The sequence below is a fragment of the Plectropomus leopardus genome, chromosome 7 (assembly GCF_008729295.1).
Source record: "Plectropomus leopardus isolate mb chromosome 7, YSFRI_Pleo_2.0, whole genome shotgun sequence".
Lineage (NCBI taxonomy): Eukaryota > Metazoa > Chordata > Actinopteri > Perciformes > Serranidae > Plectropomus > Plectropomus leopardus.
In genome coordinates, this window is record NC_056469.1 from 20,321,888 (window position 1) to 20,347,053 (window position 25,166).

The 25,166-nt window shown below is 38.7% G+C and overlaps 1 protein-coding gene across 1 annotated transcript in view; it reads left to right on the forward strand.

Moving 5' to 3' along the window:
* The window catches only part of myom3 (myomesin 3), a 79,248-nt gene that overhangs the window by 42,499 nt on the left and 11,583 nt on the right, over positions 1-25,166 (forward strand). The window contains exons 14-26 of the mRNA XM_042490301.1: positions 1,713-1,840; positions 4,419-4,602; positions 6,199-6,373; positions 6,517-6,638; positions 9,014-9,201; positions 14,212-14,338; positions 17,702-17,883; positions 18,125-18,239; positions 18,528-18,684; positions 20,078-20,184; positions 20,540-20,584; positions 20,678-20,814; positions 24,034-24,178. Coding sequence (XP_042346235.1) covers positions 1,713-1,840; positions 4,419-4,602; positions 6,199-6,373; positions 6,517-6,638; positions 9,014-9,201; positions 14,212-14,338; positions 17,702-17,883; positions 18,125-18,239; positions 18,528-18,684; positions 20,078-20,184; positions 20,540-20,584; positions 20,678-20,814; positions 24,034-24,178 — 1,812 coding nt within the window. The remainder of the gene's footprint in view (positions 1-1,712; positions 1,841-4,418; positions 4,603-6,198; positions 6,374-6,516; positions 6,639-9,013; positions 9,202-14,211; positions 14,339-17,701; positions 17,884-18,124; positions 18,240-18,527; positions 18,685-20,077; positions 20,185-20,539; positions 20,585-20,677; positions 20,815-24,033; positions 24,179-25,166) is intronic.

Below are 25,166 nucleotides of genomic sequence, written 5' to 3' on the forward strand. Positions count from 1 at the left end.
TTAAGATGACAGTGACACGTTTGTTCATTATTTTACTGTGTACTCAGCACATTGGATTTGAAATTAAACAAAGACTATGACTGCTACCATTAATCTGAGATGTTTACATGAACATTAGACCAACAGGGAAAAAAATGTGGTACTTTTTGTAAATAAACCCCCAATTACAGGAAATATATGTAATTAGCATATTTAGAGAACCATAATTTATAAGACAAATTACAATACGTTTAAACAATGCCATATATTTCATATATGCTTGAAAATTGTTTGCCCTCAATTACATCTACGACTCATAAACATCAGCAGACACTTGTTGTTTTCTCTGGTTATGCTATGCTTGTTTATTTGTTTACTGTCTTAAAGGGACAGTTTCCCCAAAAATGTAAAATTACATATTTTGACTCAAATCAATCTAGATTAAATTGGTGTGAGTTGTCCAGTGTTAACGCCTATCCTGGCTCCATTTTAAGTTAAAAAATATGCCCACCTGAAGCTAACACTTTGTTTATCTTGTTTCCGTTAATATATTAACAGGAATGCAAATATACCAAGTTATGGTTTTATGGGGAATTAGTTGCTGGAATCGTTTATTTATGTAAAGCTAAGCTAATCGACCCCAGAGTCCATCTAATGTACAAACATGTATTTCCCAAATATGTCATAACATTATCGAAAAATATGACTTTAAGTGGTCAAAAAGAAACATTAGCTTGAAGCAATGTGTCAATATTATTTGCTTCAAGGATTTATATTTACCTCCTGCATGTTTCAAAAACATTTTTAGTCTTTTATTTCAGGTATTTTGTCCTCACTCTCTTCAGCATGTGAAAGACATGGTGTGTTTAATTGAGATCAGGCAACTAACTTGACCTTTCATGAAAAATTGCCCCTCTTTGAACCTAAATCCCTCCTTGGTTTGGTGTCTTCAGCTGCATGTTTAGGATCACTGTCCTGCTGGCTATGAGTCCTCCGCTGTGCACCCAACCAACTCACCCTTAAAATGAAGCATCTAACCTCACAGTCATGCTTTCATTTCAACTCCAATGTGCTTGGATGCAGAGCTAATACAATGAAAAAATACTTACAGACTGCACTGTATATATATATATATACCTGAACCCAGAGGCAGGGAGCCGCTCAGCTTCTATGTGGAGCGGGTCAGTATCTTTACGCACACACGCACACACACACACACACACACACACACACACACACACACACACACACACACACACACACACACAGGCTTGCTCGTTCTTACCAGATCAGCATCTCGCTCTGGAGCTCCTCTCTGATCCACACTGCAGCTCTGCGACTCTACAAACAAAGAGACAAGACTTACACAAGACTTTTGACGAAATCTCAACACTCCCATCGTCCTTGAGTGACTTGGAGAGTCACTGAAAGTGTGCTGACTCAAGCCATTTCAATGTATGATATCAAGTATGCTTATGAATTAGGAAAGGAGGTGAAATTTGGGGCAGCGAGGTAAATCTTATCCATTGTGTGAGTGACTCAAATCTGCCAGACAAAGCATTAAATTTCCTGATGCAAATATTTTAACAAAAGGATAGTAAAGAAAAGCTTCAGCAAGCACTTTTTGGACTCGACATTGCCATTTTTACTGACCTTGTTCTAACTTTTTTCTTCTTGCTCCTCCTCCTCCTCCTCCTCCTCTTCCTCCTCTTCTTCCTCTCTTTGCTCTGCAGGTGAGGTGAAAGCTCCTTTCCCTCCCACAAATGTCCACGCCTGCGAGGTGAGCGACACCTTCGTAGTGCTAAGCTGGACCGAGCCTGAACCCAGAGGCAGGGAGCCGCTCAGCTTCTACGTGGAGCGGGTCAGTATCTTTACGCACACACGCACACACAAATGTCCATATTGCATTGTCACTAATCTTGTTGCCCATTTACCTAAACAGAACCTCTTTCCTCTTAAAGGACAACTTGCAAAAACTTGGAACTTGCTTAGGTAATCCAGTTTTTGGATCAAACTTTATTATATTATTATTTTGTAAAGGTAATAAAGTTTGGGACTGCATATGAGGTTTTGAAAATCATTGTATTCAAGGAAGCACAGCAATGACTCTGTAATGACAACCGGTTTTGTTGTCTGTTGGTCTCAGTAGTTGGCCGCTATTCTGTCTCATCTAGGTGACACACCATCCACCATCTCCTCCAACAAAGTCCACTCATACATCACGTTACTTTAGAAACGCTGAAATGATACTTATAAAAAATGTGTGAATGTAGCATAGGGAAGAATTTAGCTGCTTAAGGACCACATATTGCCCTCGGAGTGGGTGGATAGAAAAAAAGAGCTAAAAGGAGAGTGAATATTGGACTATATACTAGATTGCTGGATGACAAATAACAGTATGCCCCTAGTAGTCCTTTAAGGAAATAATGAGCAAGAACTGGAGGAGCAGCACTGTGGAGCTTCTTCATTAGCTTAAAAATCAAGAAAACATACAACCACATACACATGCCTACAAGGAAGTATTCACTACTACTCTCACACACAAATACACTTAAACACAAGTATAAATATATTAAAACACTGAGCCTTGTTGTAATAAGTAATACCTTCACATCCACTGAACTCCAGGAGCAATGTTTTTGCATCATCAGTTCCTCCAGTCGCTCGCTGGGTTCGGGCAGTCAGGTGTTGGAGTTTGAGCCAAATTAACAGCCGGCTCCTGACCACAGCACTAATTAAGGAGACAGAGGAGGAAACACACACACACACACTTCCTACACTGTGGTATAAGTTTAAGTGGGAATTTGTGGACTCATTAAAAGTGAACAGACCTTGATGTTGCTCTTTTGTGCCGGGCGCTTCGGCTTTGGGGTTTGATTTTCTTGCTTGCATACCTGAGTTTTTTATTTTTTAACTGGTGATTCAAAGCCACCTGGATGTAAGATAGAATGGTTTTGTTTGATTTAAGACAAGTCAAAAGTTAATTCTAGTTTTAATAACTTATGAAGCAGTGTTTTAATGATACACCCAGGGTAATAGAAAAGAAAATTCAGGTTTGAGCTTCTTTCTCCAGCAGATGATTCAAAGGATTCCAAAATAACATTTTCCTCCAACACATCAGAGTGAGGAGACTGACCTGTTCTTCACAACAATAAAGGGCCCTCAGCTCTCCAATATCAACTTAGACGCCCAACAGCTTCTGGCTCCAATAATCAGAAAACTGCCGCAGGAAATAGATTTTCATTGGACTTTTATAAGTTGCCGGGGTAATAAAACTGTCAAATCTGTCAGAGGCATTTGAAATTACTAAAGTCTGCAGCCTCACTTCCGCTTATATAATGAAGGGAACATTCAAATATCCCTTTTGCCCTTAAGCAATCACTTTATAATCACAGGTCTCCAATTTTCTTTTGTTAGGTTTTCCTTCTCAAACAGGGGAAATAGAGATAATTCAGAGGAGAAGAATAGAAATTTAAACGTAGACATACCATAGAGAAAGCTCTGCATTAGTAGCCAAACAATGAACTGATAAAGATGAAGAAAATATTTAGGGCTGCATGATTATACCCAGAAAGGTTACCTACAAATATTTTAATCGATGCTGTTTTCATGATTATTTTTTCTTAATTATTAATTGATTTTTGGGGCAAAAAAGTCTTTTTTTGTAGTATCGCTACTAAACAGAGCACTACTATTTCCATGTTGTGCTACATTCCTGCTAATCCTTGCATCAAAATACAACTGGTCCTTATTCAAATTGCATGTCCTTGAAACAAAAGTAAATAAAAGTTTTAACTTAAAATTATCTGTGGACTGCAAGCACAACATTAAGGAAAGTCTTTGACACGCTGCCGCTGCAGGAGGGGCATGAAAGCTGCCATGGCTTTTAGTTTGGAATTGCTTTATTTGATATGCAGTGCAGTTCTCTATGAGCAGAACACACCCTTTAAATATCAGTATTACAGTCAATCATGTTTATTTGATTGTAGGAAGCCATGATTAATATTCACAATATATAAGACTGTCAAGTTGAGTCACTGGTTGTTTACCTGCATATTCACCTGTCTTTCTCTCTACCTGCACATTTTTTGCCTCAATCTGAAAATGTATTTTTACTTCTGTCTGGAAGTTTCTTTCCCTTTCACATTAAAGTACCAATCTTTATTCCTCGTTGCCTTTGTCTTCATGTTAAGTGATTTGCTCCAAAACTCTACAACTGCCAGCTCAACTACAGGGTGATTGTACAAAATTTGAAAGTGTTGTGGGACTTTTTAAAAAGTATTTGGCAGTCTTGGCACGCTAAATCCGCCATCCTGCATATTTGAAGGATACTGAATAATGAACATGTCCTTGAGATAGATGTAGACAGATGCTTTTAAAATTAGCTGTGTGTGTGTGTGTGTGTGTGTGTGTGTGTGTGTGTGTGTGTGTGTTCTCAGTCTCTGGCAGGGACGAGCAGCTGGGAGATGGCCAGTCTGGACATGGAGGTAAACTCTCCCAGGTTCCCCGTGTTTGACCTGGTGAAGGGTAAGCAGTACTGCTTCAGAGTGCGCTCTGTCAACAAGTATGGTGTTAGCGACCCTTCCGAGCCGAGCGAACCGATCTCCTTAGGAAAGCCACAAGGTGAGAAATGTGCTACCTACTGTACTGTAACTATTCATTACTCTGCCTGTTGTAAAGGTCAGCTGAATTTTTTAGAGTTGTGCCTGCCGCTGTTGTGCACACATAGATGATCAGAGCAGGTAATGTTGAGCTTGATCTTCTGGAAATGTATTTACATGCTACAATATCATCTGTTTGCTTGTGCTGCGGCACACTGCATTACATTTGTACAGTTACACATCAAGGACAAAAAGAGTAGATATCTGTGCAGTGATAAGAAGACCTGTGGTATGTTTAATGTATGTTTCATTGCCTGGTACTCAGCTGAGGCAGGAAGAAAGATTAAAATACTGTATTTAATTGAAAGAAGCAACACGACAGTGTTCGGATACTCCTTTACCGGTTAAATCCCGCATCATTTTAGTGAAGTCCAAGAACATAAGTATTAACATTAGAAGTATGAAAAGAAAAAGTGCTCAATATGGTGCATGGCAGCATTTTAAAGTGTTGCATTTTTATATATTATATTATAATGACTGACTTACTAACTTGTTAGTGGCATTTTTATTTTGCAGCCTTTTAGGTGGAGTAATTTTATTGATAATAATGTATCATTTTTTGTTTGTGGATTATATGTTTGTATGTAGAAGAGAGATTTCAGCCTAAAATCTAAATTATATATTTTTCTGTTTACCAGTAGTACTATTTTTTTTAGTTTTTCAACTTTTTTCAATTTTTTTTTGCACTTTGAGCACCACAGTTTGAGTGCCATCTAGTTCCGTTATATTAGAAATAAGTCATACATCTCTACCGCTGATATGTCCAACACTTGGCAACTCTGTAACTACTATATAGCTGTCAGATAAATGTAGACTGGATGCAGAGCAATATTCATCTCTAAAATTTAGTGGAGTATAAAGTAGCTTACTGTAAAATGAAAATAGTCAAGTAAAGTCAATTGTATTCATAAAGCCCATATTCACAAAACAGGGTTTGCCTCAGAGGGCTTTAGAGCGTATAACATCCCTCTGCCCTTAGACCCTCGCATCACCTAAGAACTCCCGAAAAAGAACCCTAGTAACGGGGGGAAAAAAGGAAGAAACCTGAGGAAGAGCGGCAAAGGATGATGAGAGATCCCACTTTCAGGACAGACAGACGAGCAATAGATGTTGTAAATAACAGTTGAAATACAATCATCACGATCTTGACAAACAGGAACGAGAAAGAGAGAGGGGAAGAGAGTGGGGGAGAAGCACAGCAGTAATGGAAACAGATGCAAGTCATATTACATTAACAATAGGTGTGAAATTACTAAAAGCACTCTATGATAATATTGTGGGTGTTGATATGAGTCTCATGCGTGTATTGATAGTGGAGGCGTGGCTCATAATAAAGGCAGTAGAGGGCTGCGTCAAGCACGATTATGACATCCGCACAACCAGGACCCACAGCAGTATAAGCACCTCAAAGTTAAGTGCCGTACTTGAGTAAATTTCCAAGGCTGGCTCTTTTCCAAACTTAAAAGAAGAGATGATTGAATTCTATCTTATAGTTAATTTCCATCTGATGATTTAAGCTAAAGTTTCACTAAATGGCTTTACATCTGATTGCTATCAGTGGTGCCAGCTCCACCTCACTCAGTCATGGCCACCAGAGACACAGACACTTCAGTGCTGCTCCAGTGGCATGAGCCCAAAGACAAAGAAGACATCCTTGGCTACTACCTGTACTGCTGCGAAAAGGGAAAACAAGACTGGAAGACCATCAACAACAAGCCTGTTACCAAAAACAGGTAAGGGGGGAGAACAACATTAATAAAATAGTTTTAGCTAAAAAAACACCTCTGTTAATACAGCCACACTAAGCTGAAGATGGAGTAGTTAACCTGGAATCAACTCACAGTCACTCTGCCTGAACTTCTTCTCTCCTCCTCAGATTTACAGTCCATGGCCTCAAGAATCGAAAGGAATATGTGTTCAGGGTGAAGTCCGTGAGCCGAGCAGGAAACAGCAACTACTCAGATGAATCTCCCCCCATCCTCGTCAAAGCGGCCATTTGTAAGTGCACCCATGAGCCAGGTCCTAAAATTAATGGACACAAGATTTCTTTCAGGACCAAACTCTAGGACCCTCTGAGTGCTTTCTGATGCTTTAATCAAGAAACTCTTGCAGAGGTTGTTTTTCAAGCAGGAAATATTAATTAGTACATTTTAAAAGTGTTTTGTTATCCTTTGTGCTACCCAACATTAACACAGCAAAGAATACAGACTGATGTCTTTTACATCAGTCATTTTCTGGTAATTAGATTTAGACCAAAACACATCTTTTCTTGGCTTGCGAGATCAGATACTTTTGCTTGTGTGCACTGAATGCCTTGGCCAATATCTGAGCCATCTGTATTGACTGGATCTTATCTTATAAGTATAATTTATAATAACTCTCTGAAGAGACTTTTCCTGTTTGTAGTTTTCTTTTCAAAACCTCGGGAGCTTTTTCTGAGAAAGTATGTTTATTCTCTGAAGTTGGAAAATACATTATATTAATATACTTTTAGCATTCAACCTTTGCCATAGTTTGTCCTTCGCATGTTTGCAGCTTTTCAGGCAACAGAGAAGCTCTAAAGAATGTTTTTCTTTGCAAAGTATTTCTCTCTAGGAAAGGTTGTTTTTTTTTTTTAATACAACTGAGCTGTCTGTGCAGTAGAAAGATGCAAATACTTTGTAGCTATATAGCCAGAGAAAACAGAGGGAAAGGATGGTGGCATTCTCTTTTGCTCAAGAGGTAGAAAACCTAAAACTACCAGAATGCACTGCACCACACTGGACCAAAAAAAGGGACATTTGGCCAAAGTGACATTCTGATTGAAGCCTGCACAACATGGGATCTACAAACTGAGGCCACTATAGGTCCAGGACAAACAGAAGCAGTATTCAACCAATATGAATTAGTTGAATTCTGCTAGAACATAACTTTTAGTGACTAAAATTGAGGCAAAGTGTAGCAATAGTCAACTTTATCCATTTGCTTTATTCATTGTATATGAGGACGTGATTTCCGTTATGAGTATAGAGATGTGACCCTTACACTGTATCCGAACTATGAGCGACACAGCAACAGGCTACAAGTATTTTCAATGGAAGCCGGTGAAGCAAAGCTACAAACCAACGCCAGAAATTGTCCGTTGTTGACGTGCTTAACGCACCACAAATCAAAGTTGAGCTGACTAACTTTCAGCACTCTAATGATACGTGGAAGCATCAGCCAGTCATCTGTTGTTGTTTCCAGCTGTGGTACTTGGTTACTTAGCAGGTTATCTGATGCTATGCCATCTTTATGCCTGTTGCAATGCAATGGGGCAGCAAATTGTGATGTTAAAATTGGGCCCAGACATTGGCAAGCAAATGGGAATGATCATGTAGGTATGCTGGTCATGTAGCTGCTTGCACCAGAGCCATACCAACACACCAAAAAATGCTCCTTCTGGTGGGTGATGTAATGGGAGATTGTTTTTTACAGGAAACAAAATGTAGACCAGCTGGTATCAAACAATCTCAAATTACAGTTTAACGGTAAGCTAAAATATGTTTCTGAAAACATTTAAGGTGAGAGATAGACAATACAGTAGCAGGATATTGTTTTTTATTTGATCAGCGTTGCTTAGTTTGATTGTTTGATCTGTCTTTGAGAGAGAGAGAGGGGATGGGTTTTTCTCCCGATCTGCTTCGATACTCTTTGTGTCCGTGGTGGCAAGCATACGAAAATGCTGAAGTGCAATGTGTAGCTCAAGCAAAAGCCCCAGATCCAGCAAATATCCGCTGGAAGACATGTCTTGAGTTTACCACTGTTCATACACACATAGAGTACTACCCACATTGTTATGATACAACGCTGGTTGAAATCATAAAAAAAAAATCATATTCATCTGTGCTCCTTCAACATATCAGTCTTTGCATGTTTTGTTCTGTAGCCTTCGTCTGATAACTGTACATCAAATGAATGCTTTCTCTTATTGTGGCTGGTTTATAGCTGTGTGGAGATGCACCTGTTGAAGAGCCCGACCCTTCATACTTCCTGTGTTGCAGCCTCAGATGATGTGCTCTCTGCAGCCTGCACTACATTACAATGATGACTCATTTTGCTTGCCACTCACTCACCAGAATATTCTCACATCTACTCTGCCACTCAGCCATTACCTGAGGATAAATGGCTGCAGCCCAATTCTTTGTGAGGAATACATTTTTATCAGAGTATGAGCTGAATATTTCTTTCATTCTCATTCAGGATTCCTCAATATAGAGTTATGAATTTGCAACTCTAGCCCAGGGAGTTATTGGCATTTCTCGGTCTATTTAGCAAAAACAGTTTCCTGCTATGATTCTCTCCTCTCTCACCTATATTTTTTTCCTGTTTTTAATTCCTTCTGGTTCCTCCAGCTGTTCCCTCTGCTCCCTCTGCCATCGCCCTGCTGCTGTGCACTGAATCAGAGATGGTGGTAGGCTGGAGGGCCCCCGCCAAGAACGGGGGAGACCCTGTACGTGGATACTACCTGGACCAGAGGGAAAAGGACATGGAGACATGGAGAGAGGTCAATGTCAAGCCTGTCGAAGAGAGGCAGCTTAAGGTCAGTAATGCTCCAGCATGATGCAATTATGATGTGAAGTGATGTCAGCGGCATGCACGTCAGTCAGTCCACCACTTTGGTCCAAACTGGAATATCCCAACAACTGTTGGGTGGATTGCTGTGAAATTTTGATTTATCATACTGACCGTAAAAATCCTCTCACTTTTTCCTCTAGTTTCATCAACAGCTTGATATTTTGGGCTTTGTTATGAGATATGTAGATGGGCTGGCCCAAATTTTGTTCACACAGTCATAGTTCCCAGGTGATGTTTTGTTTGTAATGTAATTATGTATATGTTGTTATTTTACTTTTGTACAGTGTCTTTGAGTTCCTTTAAAAGTGCTTAATAAATAAAATGTATTATTATTGTCATTATAATTATGTATCTAGATGAATGTAGTGATCTGCTCAGACCACATCAAAAGTTTGATTTGTCCAATAATTATTACACCTGCAAAACTACTGACAGTCCCATCAGCCTCATCTGTACTTTGTTTTTTGCACCAAATAGCAAATGCTACTGCAGTATGCACACATGCTAAACTAAGACTGTGAACAGGACAAAACCTGGTGCATGTCACCATACTGACTTAAAAGGTCCAGTGTGTAGGACTTAGGGTGATATATAACAACAGAAATTGAATATAATGTAAAAAGTATGTTTTCTTTAGAGTATTATCATCTTAAAATTAGAATCGTGTTTTCGTTAACTTACAACGAACTGTTTATATCTACACAGGAAGTGGGTCATTGTCTATACAGATCATTGCATCTCCTTAAAAGACAAACCAAACACTGGCTCTAAATAGGGCCATTAAAACTTTCACGATGGCAATCATAGTTTCTGCAATCCTTACAACTTAATCCACCCAAATATTCCTTTAAATAATAAAAAATAAAAAATACATTAAAACAAAGACAAACAGACAAAAACTATAAGTAGTTAATAAAATATATACGTGAAAGTGGAAAATAGACCAATAGGAAAAATAATTTTTTTAAAATTAGTTTTAAAAAAAAGGAAGATTGACATTAATTAAAGGTTAAATTAATATGTTTTCTGCAGTCATTTTATAGTAATAATAATAATAAGCAACAAGTAATAACTTGGTGAAACAAGGTGATGAAATCAAATAGATATACATTAATATGTATAAATATAAACATGCATCTACGTTCACGTTTCAAAGAATTTTTTCTAACTTTTGATGAGAACAAGGAGAAAAGAGTCATTAAAAGTTCCTTAGTAAGCACAAAAAAGAGATATCTATTCACTAGCACCCATAAGGGCTTACTTTTAATAATTTACCTCTCCATTTAGCCTCAAAATAACTGAAATATTGGCTAAAGCTCCCTCATCCACATTGGCTGTGTCACTAGGCAACAAGCAGTGTCCATGGAGACCTGGAGGAAAGTTAAATCTTTAACCTGTCTCAGGGAGATTACAGGTGCTTCCTAATTAGCCATTGTGCAAGGGCGTTATATATGAGTGGTTGTTTTTAGCTCTCGGGAGAAAAGAAGACAAAGCAAATAAGAGAGAAAATGAGCGTATACGAAGATTAGCCCGACACGTTGTGAAGTGCAGAGTATCGAGAACCAAAGAAGTCCTTCTCAGGAGGAACCCTCTGATGAAAACATGCAGCTCCCCAATTTGGGGTAAATGAGCAAATCCAATAACCTCAAGCCGCATAAAGTCCAATCTCCTTACATAGAGCTGCTTTATGATGTTATTCAAATCAGGTTTGTGACTGTCTGGATGTAAAGTAGGGTAATTTGAAGATTGATTTTTGTGCTGCTTTTCTTTAACAAGTTGGAGTTGTGAAGAAAATGTTGTGAATCTTCCACAACTTCAGCTGTAAGGATGTCACTGATTCTGCTTTCTTAGAACAAAAATAAAAGCGAACCTCTTGTATTTTTCCTTGGATTAAAATTCTATCATTTTAGTAAAGTAAAAATAACATTATAATACTGACATGAATACTGAATACTGATAATACTTATAACAAATCCAAGTGAAAGATCTCCATATAAAATCCTACTTAAAGCACAGAAGTATTATAAGCAAAATAACCCAATATCAGATTTTCACTGCAATTTTCATGGCCAAAATAGCTCACTACAATAACATTATTGCGATTGCTATTAAATAATTTGAAAATAATATAAATGATAATAATGCTAAATTCATCTTTAACTTTATTTATTGTGTATTTTATCTTTTTATTTTTTGCAAATGAAACACACTCAAAATATGAGTGTAATGAGATGAGGTTTGTAGCCAGAATAAACCATAATCACAAAATCATATAAAAAGAGCAATTACCTTAAACAGATCTTGAAAAGGCAACTAGAATGGCATTGGGGGAGGAGACACAGTGAGAGAGAAAGTAAGAAAGAAAGAAAGAAAAGAAACAAAGACACAAAGAAAAAGAAAGAAATACAATTGGTTTACAAGGTGTCTATTGACACGATTACACAGATTTTCTATTCACAATTATCATCAGTACCAGTAACACCTGGATATAAAAAGTATAAACTAGTCATTCAACAGAAAATAAAAATAAATAATAAAATATTATTTATCACAATGTTCATCATATCATATTGTTAATACGAATGCATTGATGTGTAAGCAGCATTTCACATACCTGTAAGGTCCAGTTTGTCCCCTCTGAAGGCGACTCACAAATTAAGTTTTATGAGGAAGAAAAACAAAAAACTAAGTCCTGCTACACAAATTAATATTAACTTTTTGACTTTTGTTTAATCTTTGCTTTTTTGTGAAACATTGGATTATTGGCCTCTTTAAGCCTTGAACATTTATTTAAATCAAGGAAATACATTAGAAGAGAAATATGTCTTTGTTAGGACTGCTACCAACTCATCCCAAACATAAAAATGGACCTAACTACAAGCCAAAAAAAGCTGGGAACCACAGCATTTGCCTCTGAAATGTGTTGACATAGAAGTAATAAGAAGCATTTAGTGGTCGAACTCAAGTAGAGTTAAAACCATACCTAAGACAGTACTTGGGTAAATCTATGCAGTTATTTTCCATCACTGCTAAAAGTACATATAATTGGGATATTCAGATTGTGAGTGAGTTTATCAAGATGAAGCAGACAACTAAATAAATGTTGATTTCCCACTGCTGGATGAAAAATATGAGCAAATTTAATTAATGCAGCCTGTTTGCCATCTAGTGGATGAAAGCTGTACTTTTATTTTGGTAGACAACCTTTGCATTTCTCAGGCTGGACTGTATATCGATCTGATAAGAAGGTTGTCGTTCTGTCTAAATGTGGTTAGAGCAGGATCTATAGATAATGAAGAGGGAGGTAGGTGGGGGGAAATTGGTTTTTAGATAGCAACTGCTATTGCTGTGAAATAAGCTCCCTCTGGTTGTGTCAATTAGTTGCCGGGAGAGAGGCGAGAGCTGCAGCACAAGTTCACAACTGTTCACGGAGGCGATAAGGGCCTTAAAGTCTAAGTGGCTGTGAATAGGGAGATCAATGAACAGATCAATGAGGCCGAATCCCTCCTCTTCCCAAAGCCAGAGTGTCCCTGGGGCTCAGCAAAAAAATGCTGTGGTAGCAGCAGCAGCTGAGCTAACACCTTGTAAAACGCCTGCTTGGGTCTTGTGGGGTGTAACTGTATAACCAGTCCTGTATGACGATTGATCTGTGTTTTCCTTCAAAATGTTTTATGCCGCATATGGATTTTTAAAAACGATGCTACAAAAAAGAAATAATTTAAGTAAGATGTTTATACAACAAATTCGCAAATCACTGTTAACAGACTGTATTATACTGGAGAACTCACAATAATTACAAATTAGATTTTCCATCTGGCCTCCTGGCTTTTGAGTTCAACTCAAATGGACACTTCACTCCAAAGCAAAAATGCACATTTTCCTCTCACCTGTAGTGCTATTTGTTAATCATGATTGTTTTAGTGGGAGGTGCTGAGTGTTGGAGATATCAGCCATACAGATGTCTGACTTCTCTTTCATATAATGGAACAAAGATGGCACTCCGCTTGTGGAGCTCAAAGCGCCAAAAAAATACATTTGAAAGACTCAACAGCAATGTCTCTCTCCAGAAATCATGATTTGCTTACTCAAAATAATCCACAGACCTTGTTGTGAGCAGTTTCATATGGGAACTATTTACTTTATCCCGCACTACACCCACCAACTGTATGACTGCACAGAAGAAAGCGTGCATCTACTGCAAGCTCACCTAGCATCGCTGAGCCAGCGAATGTTACAGCTCAGCCGAGGAGGACGCCATTATTTACGTCTCACACTGTCACAAGCCTCTCATGCATGCGAGGTGATACCACTGACGGGTGTTTGGCAGACAGAAAATAGTTCCTACGAGAAACTGCTCACAACAGGGTCTGTGGACTATGTTCAGTAACTATGTTCAGTTTCCAGATTTCTGGAAAGAGACATTTCTGTTAAATTGTTCAAATATATTTTTTTGTCACTTTGAGCACCACAAGTGGAGTGCCATCTAGTTCCATTATACTGGAGAGAAGTCAGACATCTCTCTGGCTGAAATCTCCAACAATTTGCAACTCCGACCAAAACAATCTAGATTAATAAATAGCAATACAGGTAAGAGGAAAAATATGTATTTTTGATTTGGGGCTGAACTGTTCCTAAAAATGCCTGAATACTTCAGTGATTCATCAAACCATTTCATGGAAAATTGGCATTCTTCAATCATACAATCTGTTTTCCTCCAGAATATTTTTGAATCTTCAGATCTCAGTGGCCAGAGCAAAAAAAAATAGTTCTAAGCTGTGATTCAGGACCAAACTTCTTTTTGATGTTTGATATTCGCACGTCTTTATCGTGGTTTAGACAACATATTTTTGTCATATTTTTAAAAAAAGTGCAAAATAAGTTTCTATTCTGTAATCTTCATCTGTTTATCTTCAGCTTGACTGGTGATCACTGCCTAAATTTCACCAGCTATTCTATGTCTGACGTATTTTCACAGGTTGGCAACCTGACTAATGGAAACTTCTACCAATTCCGTGTGTTTGCTGCCAATATGGCCGGCGTCGGGAAGCCCTCAGAGCCGAGTGAAGCTTTCCTTTGTGAGAAGTGGACAATGCCAGAGCCAGGTGAGGTGGAAATGTCAGTTTACTTTAAAATCAGTTCATACAGAAAGTGCCACAGGTTTAACTTCAGAAATCGCCGAAAAGATTTCTCTGCACACTGAAATGTGTGACAGGTGCATCGGAGGGAATACAAGTGAAAACATTCCTGCACACTATCTTCTTTACTAATGCTGGCATGATTATTTAAGTAGTCCCTCGAAACATGTTATGGGACAAATACATTTCTTTGCTTTGAATTATAACTTATTATAATCTGCTACTGCCTCATTAAAAAAAAGTCTATGAACATGCAAATATTTTTGGTTTTAAAAGTTTGAGGCTATGTTACGCAATTATTCACAGATGTAACTCGTGACGTTTTTCAGTGACGTTACGTTACAAATGTAACCAAAAAATGATCTTTTCTTCTAAACTTAACCATGCCCATTCACAACATTAACCAATGTTACAGTTGTTTGAGCTGTATGGCCTGTGTGTTGTCACTTGCATATAGCTGCTTTAAAGTCCCCCTAAACTGACACGTCTCGACATTGCTCCACTTCACTGTTTGCACATTCGTCTCTTGACAGTGGAAAGTTTCTCTGTGCTCACCTTAAATTTCAGTTCAACACATGTACATGTAGGAGACATCTTGTATCCAGTACTTAAAACAACATTGATTTTTGGTTTCACACAGGACACAAGCTTTAATCTCCTGAATGAATCCTGATTTTGTGTCACCCTTCCACTTTCCCTCACTGCCTACACATACTCTGTCGCTCTTTCAATTGTTCTCAGCATGACGTATTGCTGCGAATGAGTTTATACTGGAGATGGTTGATCACCTGGTGCGTCTCACAAAGACACCAAAGGATGCTTCAGCAGCAATTTCACACACTGAGGGGTGTGACAAACGGCAATAGTGCTGACAGAGCTGACAGTGTTCCAGGGGGAAATGGAGGATGGCCACTACACTTCCACTATGATGTTGTCCTGATATCAGCTGTAACTGCAATATGAACACAGTGCAAAGCATCAGTGATGAGCGAGCCAATAAGAGACACACATGCACTAATATGCATGTGGTGCCACACCAGCTTATTACCGCAACAAACCACAGAGAAGCTCAGATAACAACACACATTGAGGTAGCCTGACTTAATTCTCTACTCAGGATGCCGTTACTCCACTATATCTTCACATAGCAAATAGTGGTATTCTGCTACGTTAATGCTCTGGATGTCACAGAACCTGAACTGAATAAATTAATCATTTCCAAATTCTCCAGATATTTCAGATCATTGAGATTTTAATATTAGCTATGCACCCTGACCTGCAGTTTCTTCTTAAGGCTGTGAGTTCACAACACTAAAAGTTTATTGACCCCGGCATGGACAGGGAGGAGAGACGGATACAAAGACCATCCATCACCCTGATGACCCACTACCACCCACTAACATTTTCTTTTCATTCAAAATTACACCATTAAAAGTTAATACGGTCATTTCACAACAAAATAGATCAGGTCAAAATGAAGCACCTGAAAAGAAACTGGGTATTTGCATTTATGCCATTAAATTGCAGAATGGAGGCAAAGGTCAGCGGTGAAGTGCGTAATACATCTGAGAAATAAAAGATAAAATGATGGCCACCTTGGGTTAGAGGTATGAGTGGAATACATTATTTGTTGCATATGTATGACTTGTCCTTTAGTGTCACCCTGGCTGGTGGCGATCTGTCTATGCTGCTGTAGTGCCCTTGTGCAAGACACTAAATCCATTATCATCTGTCACCATGTGTGAGAGTGCTCTGAAAGGTGGTGAATGACAAAGATTTTAAGTCTGGTCAATTACATTTATAAAGCACAATTTCACAAATCACAAATTTTCCTCAGAGGGCTTTAAAATCTGATGGCAACCTCTGTTCTTTCCTACACTCGCTTACTGAGGATAAGGATAAACTCCAAAAAGAAAACTTAAATGGAAAAAAAGGGATGAGCAACTAAGGAACGAATCCCTCTCCCAGGACGGACAGACAATATAGACAATCCATGTCACAAAATAATACATATAATGTGACTATATATGAAATGATGGATCCAGGAGACAGTCTCGGGCATAGACAAGTAGCTTGCGCAGAAGAGTTTTAAATAATTAGGTTTCAGTGAAAATGCACGTTTGGGGAGTACTGAGCATACAGCTGGATTAATGAGACATGGATTATGCTGCACGAGTTGTGTCAGAGTTTGAAAAAGGATGTTTTGATATGATTTTGCTGTTGTTAAGCCTGGCCCCTTTTTTCAAATCAGCAAGAATTTCTTAAATTTTTGGGATTCTTCATTCATTGTGGAGGCATGCAGGAAAAACAAAGTTTTCTTCCAGATTTCAATGTAACACAGGTGTGTAATTTATACAAAAATGGTCATGTTAATGGCAGCGTAGCAAAAACAATGAGATAAAACAGAAGCTCTGCGCTAACCACTGCTGTGTTGTTCATGCAATAATAATACTTAAAATCATGTTTAATTTCTTTGAAAAAAATTCCTTAACAATAAGAAACTCTGTCTTTCGCTGTTTCTATTTGTATTGTGTCTGTATAGGAGAATATTAACTTTAAAAACATAGATTGTGCAAAAATTATTTGAAAAATAAGGAGATGAAGGCTACTCAGATGGAAATATCATCATTTTATCAGCTTTTCTCTTTTCTCATTTGGACTGTGCTGGCTAGAGGCTAAGAAAACTTAAAAACCTGAGAGTATAGAAGTTGAGAGGCATAAATAGGATTTTGAAAAGTGACAGGGGCATGCGACCCCCATTCCCCAGTGGAAATCTTCTACACACTTGCATTATTATTACAAACACACTCACAGACTCACCCACAAAGTCACTCCGGTACTTTCAGCAGAGGGCCAGGCAGTTCTGGCAAAGCTCCTATCAGCTTCTTGTGACATTAATATTGAAAATGGAGAGAGGCTCTCTCACACATGCCACTTTTAAAGCGCAGCTCATTAATCTCAGCAAATGGGCTTTCCTCTGTGCCGTTAATAATTTAAAAGTGACCGAAAATCATTAAGCAAATTAACTACCAAGTGCAGGCATAGAGTCAATGGGGTAGATTAAGGAAAGTCACTGTACTCATTTTCACTTTACTGTTTGTTTGGTTTGTTTTTGTTGTAACTTCCCATTGTGACAAAGAGGTTTAGTTTGGTTGTATCTGATATTTTCCATAAGGGACTATATCCAGACAAATATCTTTCCCTTTTTTTCCTTTTACTTTTCCTCTATTTCAGTTTGGACTTTTAGTTTTTTGGCAACACAAACACTTTGTTCCCCTGCACAAAAACCATTGACCCTGATAAACAGCATGTCTTGTTCGTCTTTCTCAGGTCCTCCCTATGACGCTGAGGTCAGGGAGGTGAGAAATGACTCTCTGGTGCTGCTGTGGGCAGCTCCGTTGTACGAAGGACGGGGCCCCGTCACTGGCTATTTGCTGGAAGTCAGCCAGGGTGACCAATCGGACGACTGGACTGCTTTAAATGACAAGCCGATCTCTGACACACATTACAAGGTGAGTGAAGCTGTAAAAATATTTACAAGTTTCAATTCAGCATAACAGAAATTAAAATCGGGATTTGTCCATTACCTGATAAAGTATGAGTGTATTTAATAACTGTAAGTGCCAGTAAATTATTATTACCCTGTTTCAGTATTTCATTCCTTTGCGTTTCTGTGGGTACAAACATTTAAATAATCATGATGAATTATGACAATAATGTGTAAATATTTGATGTATTTCATATGACATCCAGGTGTCAGGTCTACAGACGGGTCAGACATATCGTTTCCGTGTGTTGGCTGTCAATGAGGCTGGAGTGGGCTGTCCTTCTCTGCCCACTGAGCCGGTCACAGCTCAGACCCGACCAGGTCAGCCATCACAGCTCCAGAAATATTGTACAAAAAAATTATCTCCAAGGCTTGTTGGAGGTGCTGGACTTAAGACATGATATAGCACAAAAGGAAAAGCAACCACACAATCAAGTCTGTGTAACTGTTATCTATTTCCTTCTTTAACAATCCTAAATATATATATATATTTTAAAAAAAAAGACATAACTTTAAAAAAGTAGTTATATGCTTATTTCTGAGAGACAACTGTCTGTCAAAAATGAAGCTGGAGCCAAGAGACACACTAACTGACTCTTTCATCTTCAGGCTCCAAAGACATTGAGATTGGAGTGGACGATGATGGTTTCATATATCTGAGCTACGAGACTGATAAGATGGACGATGAGAGCAAGTTCCTATGGAACAAAAACTACACAGAGCCCATCGATGCCAAGAGAGCTCAGGCAGAAAACAAGAAGAAAGGGTATGTGTTATTCCTACAAGAAATCTGTGGCAGTTTGCTTTACCAAGAGGTGATATTTAGAAGAATGCAATCTTCTTCATCACATCTCTGTTTTTCACACTTGGGACAGTTCATCCCGAAATCAAACTCATATTTTGCCTCTTACCTGTAGTGCTATTACTAATCTTGATTGTTTTGGTGTGAGTTGCAGAATGTTGGTAGATACCAGTCATAAGGATGTCTGCCTTCTCTCCAGTATAATGGACTAGATTGCACTCAGCTTGTGAAGCTCAAAGCAACAAAAAATAAATTTGAAAAACTCAATAGAAATGTCTCTTTCCAGAAATCCTGAACCTGTCACTAAAGATAATCTACAGACCTTGTTCTGAGCAGTCTCACATAGGAACTATTTTCTTTCTACAACCCCCAATATTACCATGAAGAAGGAAACGTGCATCTACTCATAACGGTTATGAGATGGGCCCCTGACACAGGCACAGAGACTTTGTGAGGGGTTGTGTCTTTTTTGGTCAATTTGTAGTCATTTTATGTCTCATTTTGTTTTGGACTGTTTGAAATAATTTTGTGTCTTTTTGAGGTAATTTTTGTATTATTTTTTGGCTGTTCATGTCTCCTTGTATTCTTTCTGTGTCACCTTGTGATTGTTTCTGTCTCTTTGTGGGGTTTTTTTGCCCATTTTTTAAAATTGTTTTGTGTTTCTACACTTGCCCAGTAGTCCTGTTCAGTTATCTACCTTTGCATCTACTCAGAACCAAAGGCTCATGTTCATGACAGCACAAGATGTAAATATTAATGGCGTCCTCTTTGGCCAAGCTATAAAATTAGCTATCTAAGTGGTGCTAGGCAAGCTAGTATTGTTGAAAGCCAAGTGCCACCCAGTTCTATTAGTTCCAACTCACACCTAATGAATCTAAATTGGTGAATAGCGCTACAGGTAAGAGGAAAAATACGTCTTGTTTGATTTTGGGGTGAACTGTCCCTTTAAGAGCCATTTGGACACCCACTGTGACTGAGAATGATTGGAATATCATAAGGTGAGTTACTTTTGTTAAATATTTTAAGGAACAGAATTTTAATACAGAGATTATATTAACATTAGATGTGTTTTTTGGAGTATTTCTCTGTGGGATTCCCAATAAGGCTGGTCTCTTTTAATTATCCCTTCTCTTAGCTTTAGGGAAGTCTGCCTGCCAGCTCTCACACACATTGATATCATATAAAACAGTAATTTAATTTTAAGTTCAGCTGGCTGAAAGGCATTAACACTATTGGGACAGAAAGCACTGTGGAGTCTGACAGCACAAAACAGTACTTACATCACTCAGCGCTGCAGGATGTACAGATAAACAAGAAGCCCAAGATGGATCTGTATGTTTTTCAATTTGTCCATCAGGTCAGTCCTCACCTTCACAGACCCTTCTGAGGAGGATCTGGGTCTCTACACGGTGGAGATGAGCGATGACCCAGACGAGTCGTCCAGCTACGACTTCACCGCTGAAGGTAAAATGAAATAGAGCAGAAGGTTAGCAAACTGTCTTGTCTAATTCACAAGCTCATGTCAGGCACAAAAACACTGTTCAACATCAGTTGTCTTTTGTGTTATTGAAAAAGCTAGAGGCAGCATGAGCAGCAGGACTTTTTCATTTTAAGGGTTATCAAGCTTTTCTTTCAAGCAAATAATTAAGCCTCGCACAACCACTTCCACAAGGTCACTCAGTCAACTAAGCATATACTCTCAATCAACTTTCAGTTTAAAAATAGAGCCGTTGTTCATTGACAATATGCTGGTATTAAGAAATGTGGGTCCTGTTCAAAGATTAATTAACCTTCTGCTACTTGTTTCACTTCTTTGTAGACCTTGAAAGACTCAAAGAACTCAGCTGGCAAGTCAGAAATCCATGTATGTACCAAAGACTTTGTACCCTATCATGGAAAAAAGGTGATTCACTGACATTTAAGAGGAAACACACATGTCCTGCAATGTTTTTTGCAGTGATAGCGCTAAAGTCGGGCTGGCAAGTGGAGGTTTCTGAGAAAGGTGAAGTACGTCTTTGGCTGCAGACTGAGAGTCTGAGTGACTCTGCTGAGCTCCGTCTCATCTTCAATGACCGAGAAATCTCCAGCACTCCGGTAAGAACAGCCGCACAGGTCATCCTGAGATACTGCAGCTCAGAGAGTTCGAGCATGCCACTAACCTCGGAGGTGTGAGAGGATTTGAAATCCACAGTTGCAAGAAACCTTTGTGCTGTAAGGTATTTTGGATAAAATGAATAACCCATCTCGCTTTTATATTTTAGAAAGCATACTGTTGCTGTAGTCTGAAGAGCACATGGTAGAGTCCTTTAACCTTGTCAGTCTGCCACTCGTGAGGTTGCCAGCTCAGGATATGATGCTATGGTGAGGATATGACATTTAAAAAGACAGAAGAAAGAAAGATTTGTGGAGCCCATCGTATCTAGCCAAACCATTAGATATGCAGATAATTTCACCACTGCACGCCATGATGAAGTGTGTGTGAAATACTATTCTACATTTTGAATAGTCACCAATCAAATGACGTTAGTTTTGGTCATTTAGGTTAAAGGCAGTTCAGTGGAACTAACATATGCAGCATATATCGTATGCTCAAAAGATTCTTCATACGTCCATTACACTATTAACAAAAAATACACTGTTATTGACTTTAGGGGTGTTGAGTTTTACCACTTTTCACAATAACTGTGATATAACTGTGATCTCACAACTTATCAGATTTATCTTGTGGTCCCCTGCCTGGGGCCATCAACCCAGCCCGAGAAACCACCAGACTAAAAAAAAAGAAAGCTACTTGGATCTGAGTACTTTCTCCACCACTGGCTATAGCTGCTTCCATATTGTCAGAAAAGATGACAATAGGACAGATATAACACTCACTGATAATGGTAACAAAGCAAAATACCTCCTCTCCTGACAGTAAATCAGCTAACATAAGCACATTGTCTGGCTGAATGAATAAAGTGAACTGAAATGACAACTGAGTGTGATTATTAGGCCTATTTAAAATATGCAATATCGAATCAAATATTTTGAGCAAGTGCAAAAAATGTAGCTCTAAAAGTAAGAAACATCTCAGATGTTATGAAACTCTACAAGACTTATATAACATTAGTGTGTAGGCACATGCAGCTGTGATTATGACAAGTCACTGTGAATCGAAAACAGTAATTAGTGTTTTAATAAACATCCTGGAAGGCAGCAAAGTGAGGCTGCCAACAACGGTGAAGAGCAGGTGTTCAAGGCAGCAGAGAGGTCTGGGAACTGAGATAATTTCACAAAGTCTGGGAGACAGGAGGATAAACTGAGCTTAAGGTGGAGAAGCAGCCCACATCTGGTGAATGTGTCAGTTTTGGTTGGATGCCAAAGAAAAGTAAAGGTGCAATGAAGAGACAAGTTAGACAGTTTTCTTCATTTTTCAGGGTAATAAATCATCAGTATGTCATTAGCTTAAAGTGGGTCTCTAGCTGAGGGTGAAATGGCTCTTTGAAAGTGAAAACTGTAGACATGTGAGACATGATATGTAGAATATATTAAGACATTAATAATAACAATATAGTATGTCACTGCTTTTTAGTATATGCCCAATGCCAATCTTTTGTACAGATAATTTGTATATTTCAACTTAAAGGAACAGTGTTTTACATTTAGGGGAATTTGGTGACATCTAGTGGTGGGATATCAGATTGCAAGCAGCTGAAACTTCTGGTCAGTATTCCTTCAGTGTCACGAGATTTTCAGATGAAGGGTGGTGGCTGACACAAAAATGCAAATAGTCCTATCTAAACCCACTGCTGACGTTACAGGGTGGCATGTAAATGTACACCTGTTACATACATTGTGTCTTTTCTACTATAAAATTAGATGCATACTACCTTTTTCAAAAGAAACTTGCAACAGCAGTAAAACATCTCATATTTCCAAATATTTCCTCATGCTCAACATTCATACAGAAAGCTCACAGGTGAAAGTCAGGGGTTTGATGGACCCATCCATTGCCCCTCCCACCCAGCCTATAGCGGCTTTCCATCTCCTTATATCGATGTTACCGGCAGCAATTCAAACAGACACTGTCCTGCGGCGAATTAGACCATTGCAAACTGACGGTGTATCATACCAGCACAAAAGGTAGCTTTTGTCATCGGTGTCTGATACAGAAATCACTGACCAAAGTTTTGAGAGTTTGAAATGAGAACGAGCTGACTTGGCAGAATCCATGGAAAAGGACCCCCTTTCTATGTAAATATAAACTGCTCATTTAAGGTAACAAAAACACAACGACTCCATGCTTAATTATGATTTAATTAAATTCCATTTCTGACAGTATATCTCCCCTAAATCCTACACACTGGCTCTTGTACTGTGTTTCACGTATCTCAAAAGTGACCTCCAAATTGATTTTCTCTTACTTAGAGTCATAGCTATTTACAACAAACTCTATAAAATAATCAACATTATTTTTGACAAAATAATTTAGGGTTAATAGTACAGCAAGAAAATATCAGCACAGTGATTTCACTGGCCATTCTAAGGTGCAATTGAAACTCAGATGACCTAAAACAAAACAGTATAATCACCATGAAACACTAACTAAATGTGAACAAACCCTCTCAGCACCGATATGTGTTGTGACACCAAGTTAAAAATAATCAGCGCTGCCGTCGGGGCTATTGAACTGTGTGCTGATGTGTCCACAGAGGGGGAAAGCAAATACAACACAGTGTATTTATTGTGCTTTCACGACTCTGTCAGATATATTTTTGTGTGTCTGTGTTTGCTCGGCTGCTTTATATTCAGCCGCTTTCATTCATCGCCTCTATTTCATTTTCATTTATTCCATTATTTCTCAATATCAGAGCTCCATCTGAACAGTACTGATTACACGTTATTTCTAAATGATCACAGCTGAGGTTTGTGAATTCAAAAGCCATTTAGCTGATTAGGGCCCTCAGGCTCGCCATACATCACAAATCACATCCACCGCTGAGGCCTATCAACATGCAGGGCATACACTTATCTCGATGAACATAAAAGTCATGAAAATGAGCTTGAAGGCTGTTTCCTGTTTGTTTGTGTTTCTGTGTGTGCGTGTTAGGAAAAAAAAGAGTATTTCATCTACAGTGTGTGTTTTGTTATTTCAGACCCTTTTCACGCTCTGATTCACATTTTATTCTCTCTGTATGAATAACCATCTATACGGTAGATTGCAAGTGGCGTGTCTACCTGCCATCTGGGATCATCTGTCTGCACATGAGCTGATGTTTACCGTACTGTATGTGTGTGTGTGTGTGTGTGTGCTTGTTTGCTCTTCTGCAGCACCGTAAGATCAACTTTGACAGGGCCAAAGGTCTGGTGGAGATACTGTTTGACCGACTCACTCGCGAGGACGAGGGGTCATACACGGCTCAGCTGAAGGACGGCCGCGCCAAGAACCAGTGCACCTTGGTCTTTGTGGATGAAAGTAAGTCGTTCACTCACTTCACAGTGAGTTGTCCTGTTGGTTTTTGTATTGAGGTACTTGTACCTTACTTGAGTATTTTCAATTCATGCTACTCTATACTTCTAATCGATGACAATTGGAGGTAAATTTACTCCATTACATTTACAGGACAACTCTGGTTCCTTGCAAACTCAGATTTATAATAAAAAATAAATCAGTTAAAAAAAAAGATACAGTACATCGTTATAGATGAAGACACCAGCTGCATATACAGTAGTCGGAATTAACCTCACCATTATCAGCTGCAACTTTAAAGTGATGAAAACATTAATGCATCAATAGCGTTAATCTTGATCTCACTCCCAACTTGTCAAATACTGACACTGGGTCAATGGCCTTCTGCGTCAGATACTGAGGCATCAAGGCTCCCTTTAGCTGCAGTATGAGATGGCAGGGGCAAGTTTTGACACTCCATACAACTGCTGTAATATCAGAAACAAGAGAGTCAGCACTGAATGTGTGAGAGTGGAGGTGAATGTGTCAAACTATTTGCTGACTTTCACCTGAGAGACAGCTGTTTGTGTCCTAAGTGAAACCAAAAGTCAATTAAGTTATTTTAGTGTGCTAGTATGTGTAGCATACTACGCTACTGACGCATGTTGTGACATTACATTATGTTCATTATAGACGTCCTTATTTTAAGCTAGACCACTGAGGTTTTTCTCTAAGCCTGACAATGTACTTTTGTCGTCTAAACCTTAGGAAGTACACCTAAAAGTTTTTTACCAGCGTTTATTTTGTAAACAGACTGTATGCATTTAACAAGCGGATACTGTACATTTCCGGAGAAAATTGCAGTTTATTTGACATGCAGTGAGTGTCAAAAACTGATGCTGGAAGGGTACTTGGAGCATTATAGTTGGACATGTATAGCCACTGACCAAGAGTCAGTGTTTGACAAGTTGGGGATGATATATATATATTTTTTTAAACAGGCCATTCTGCCCTA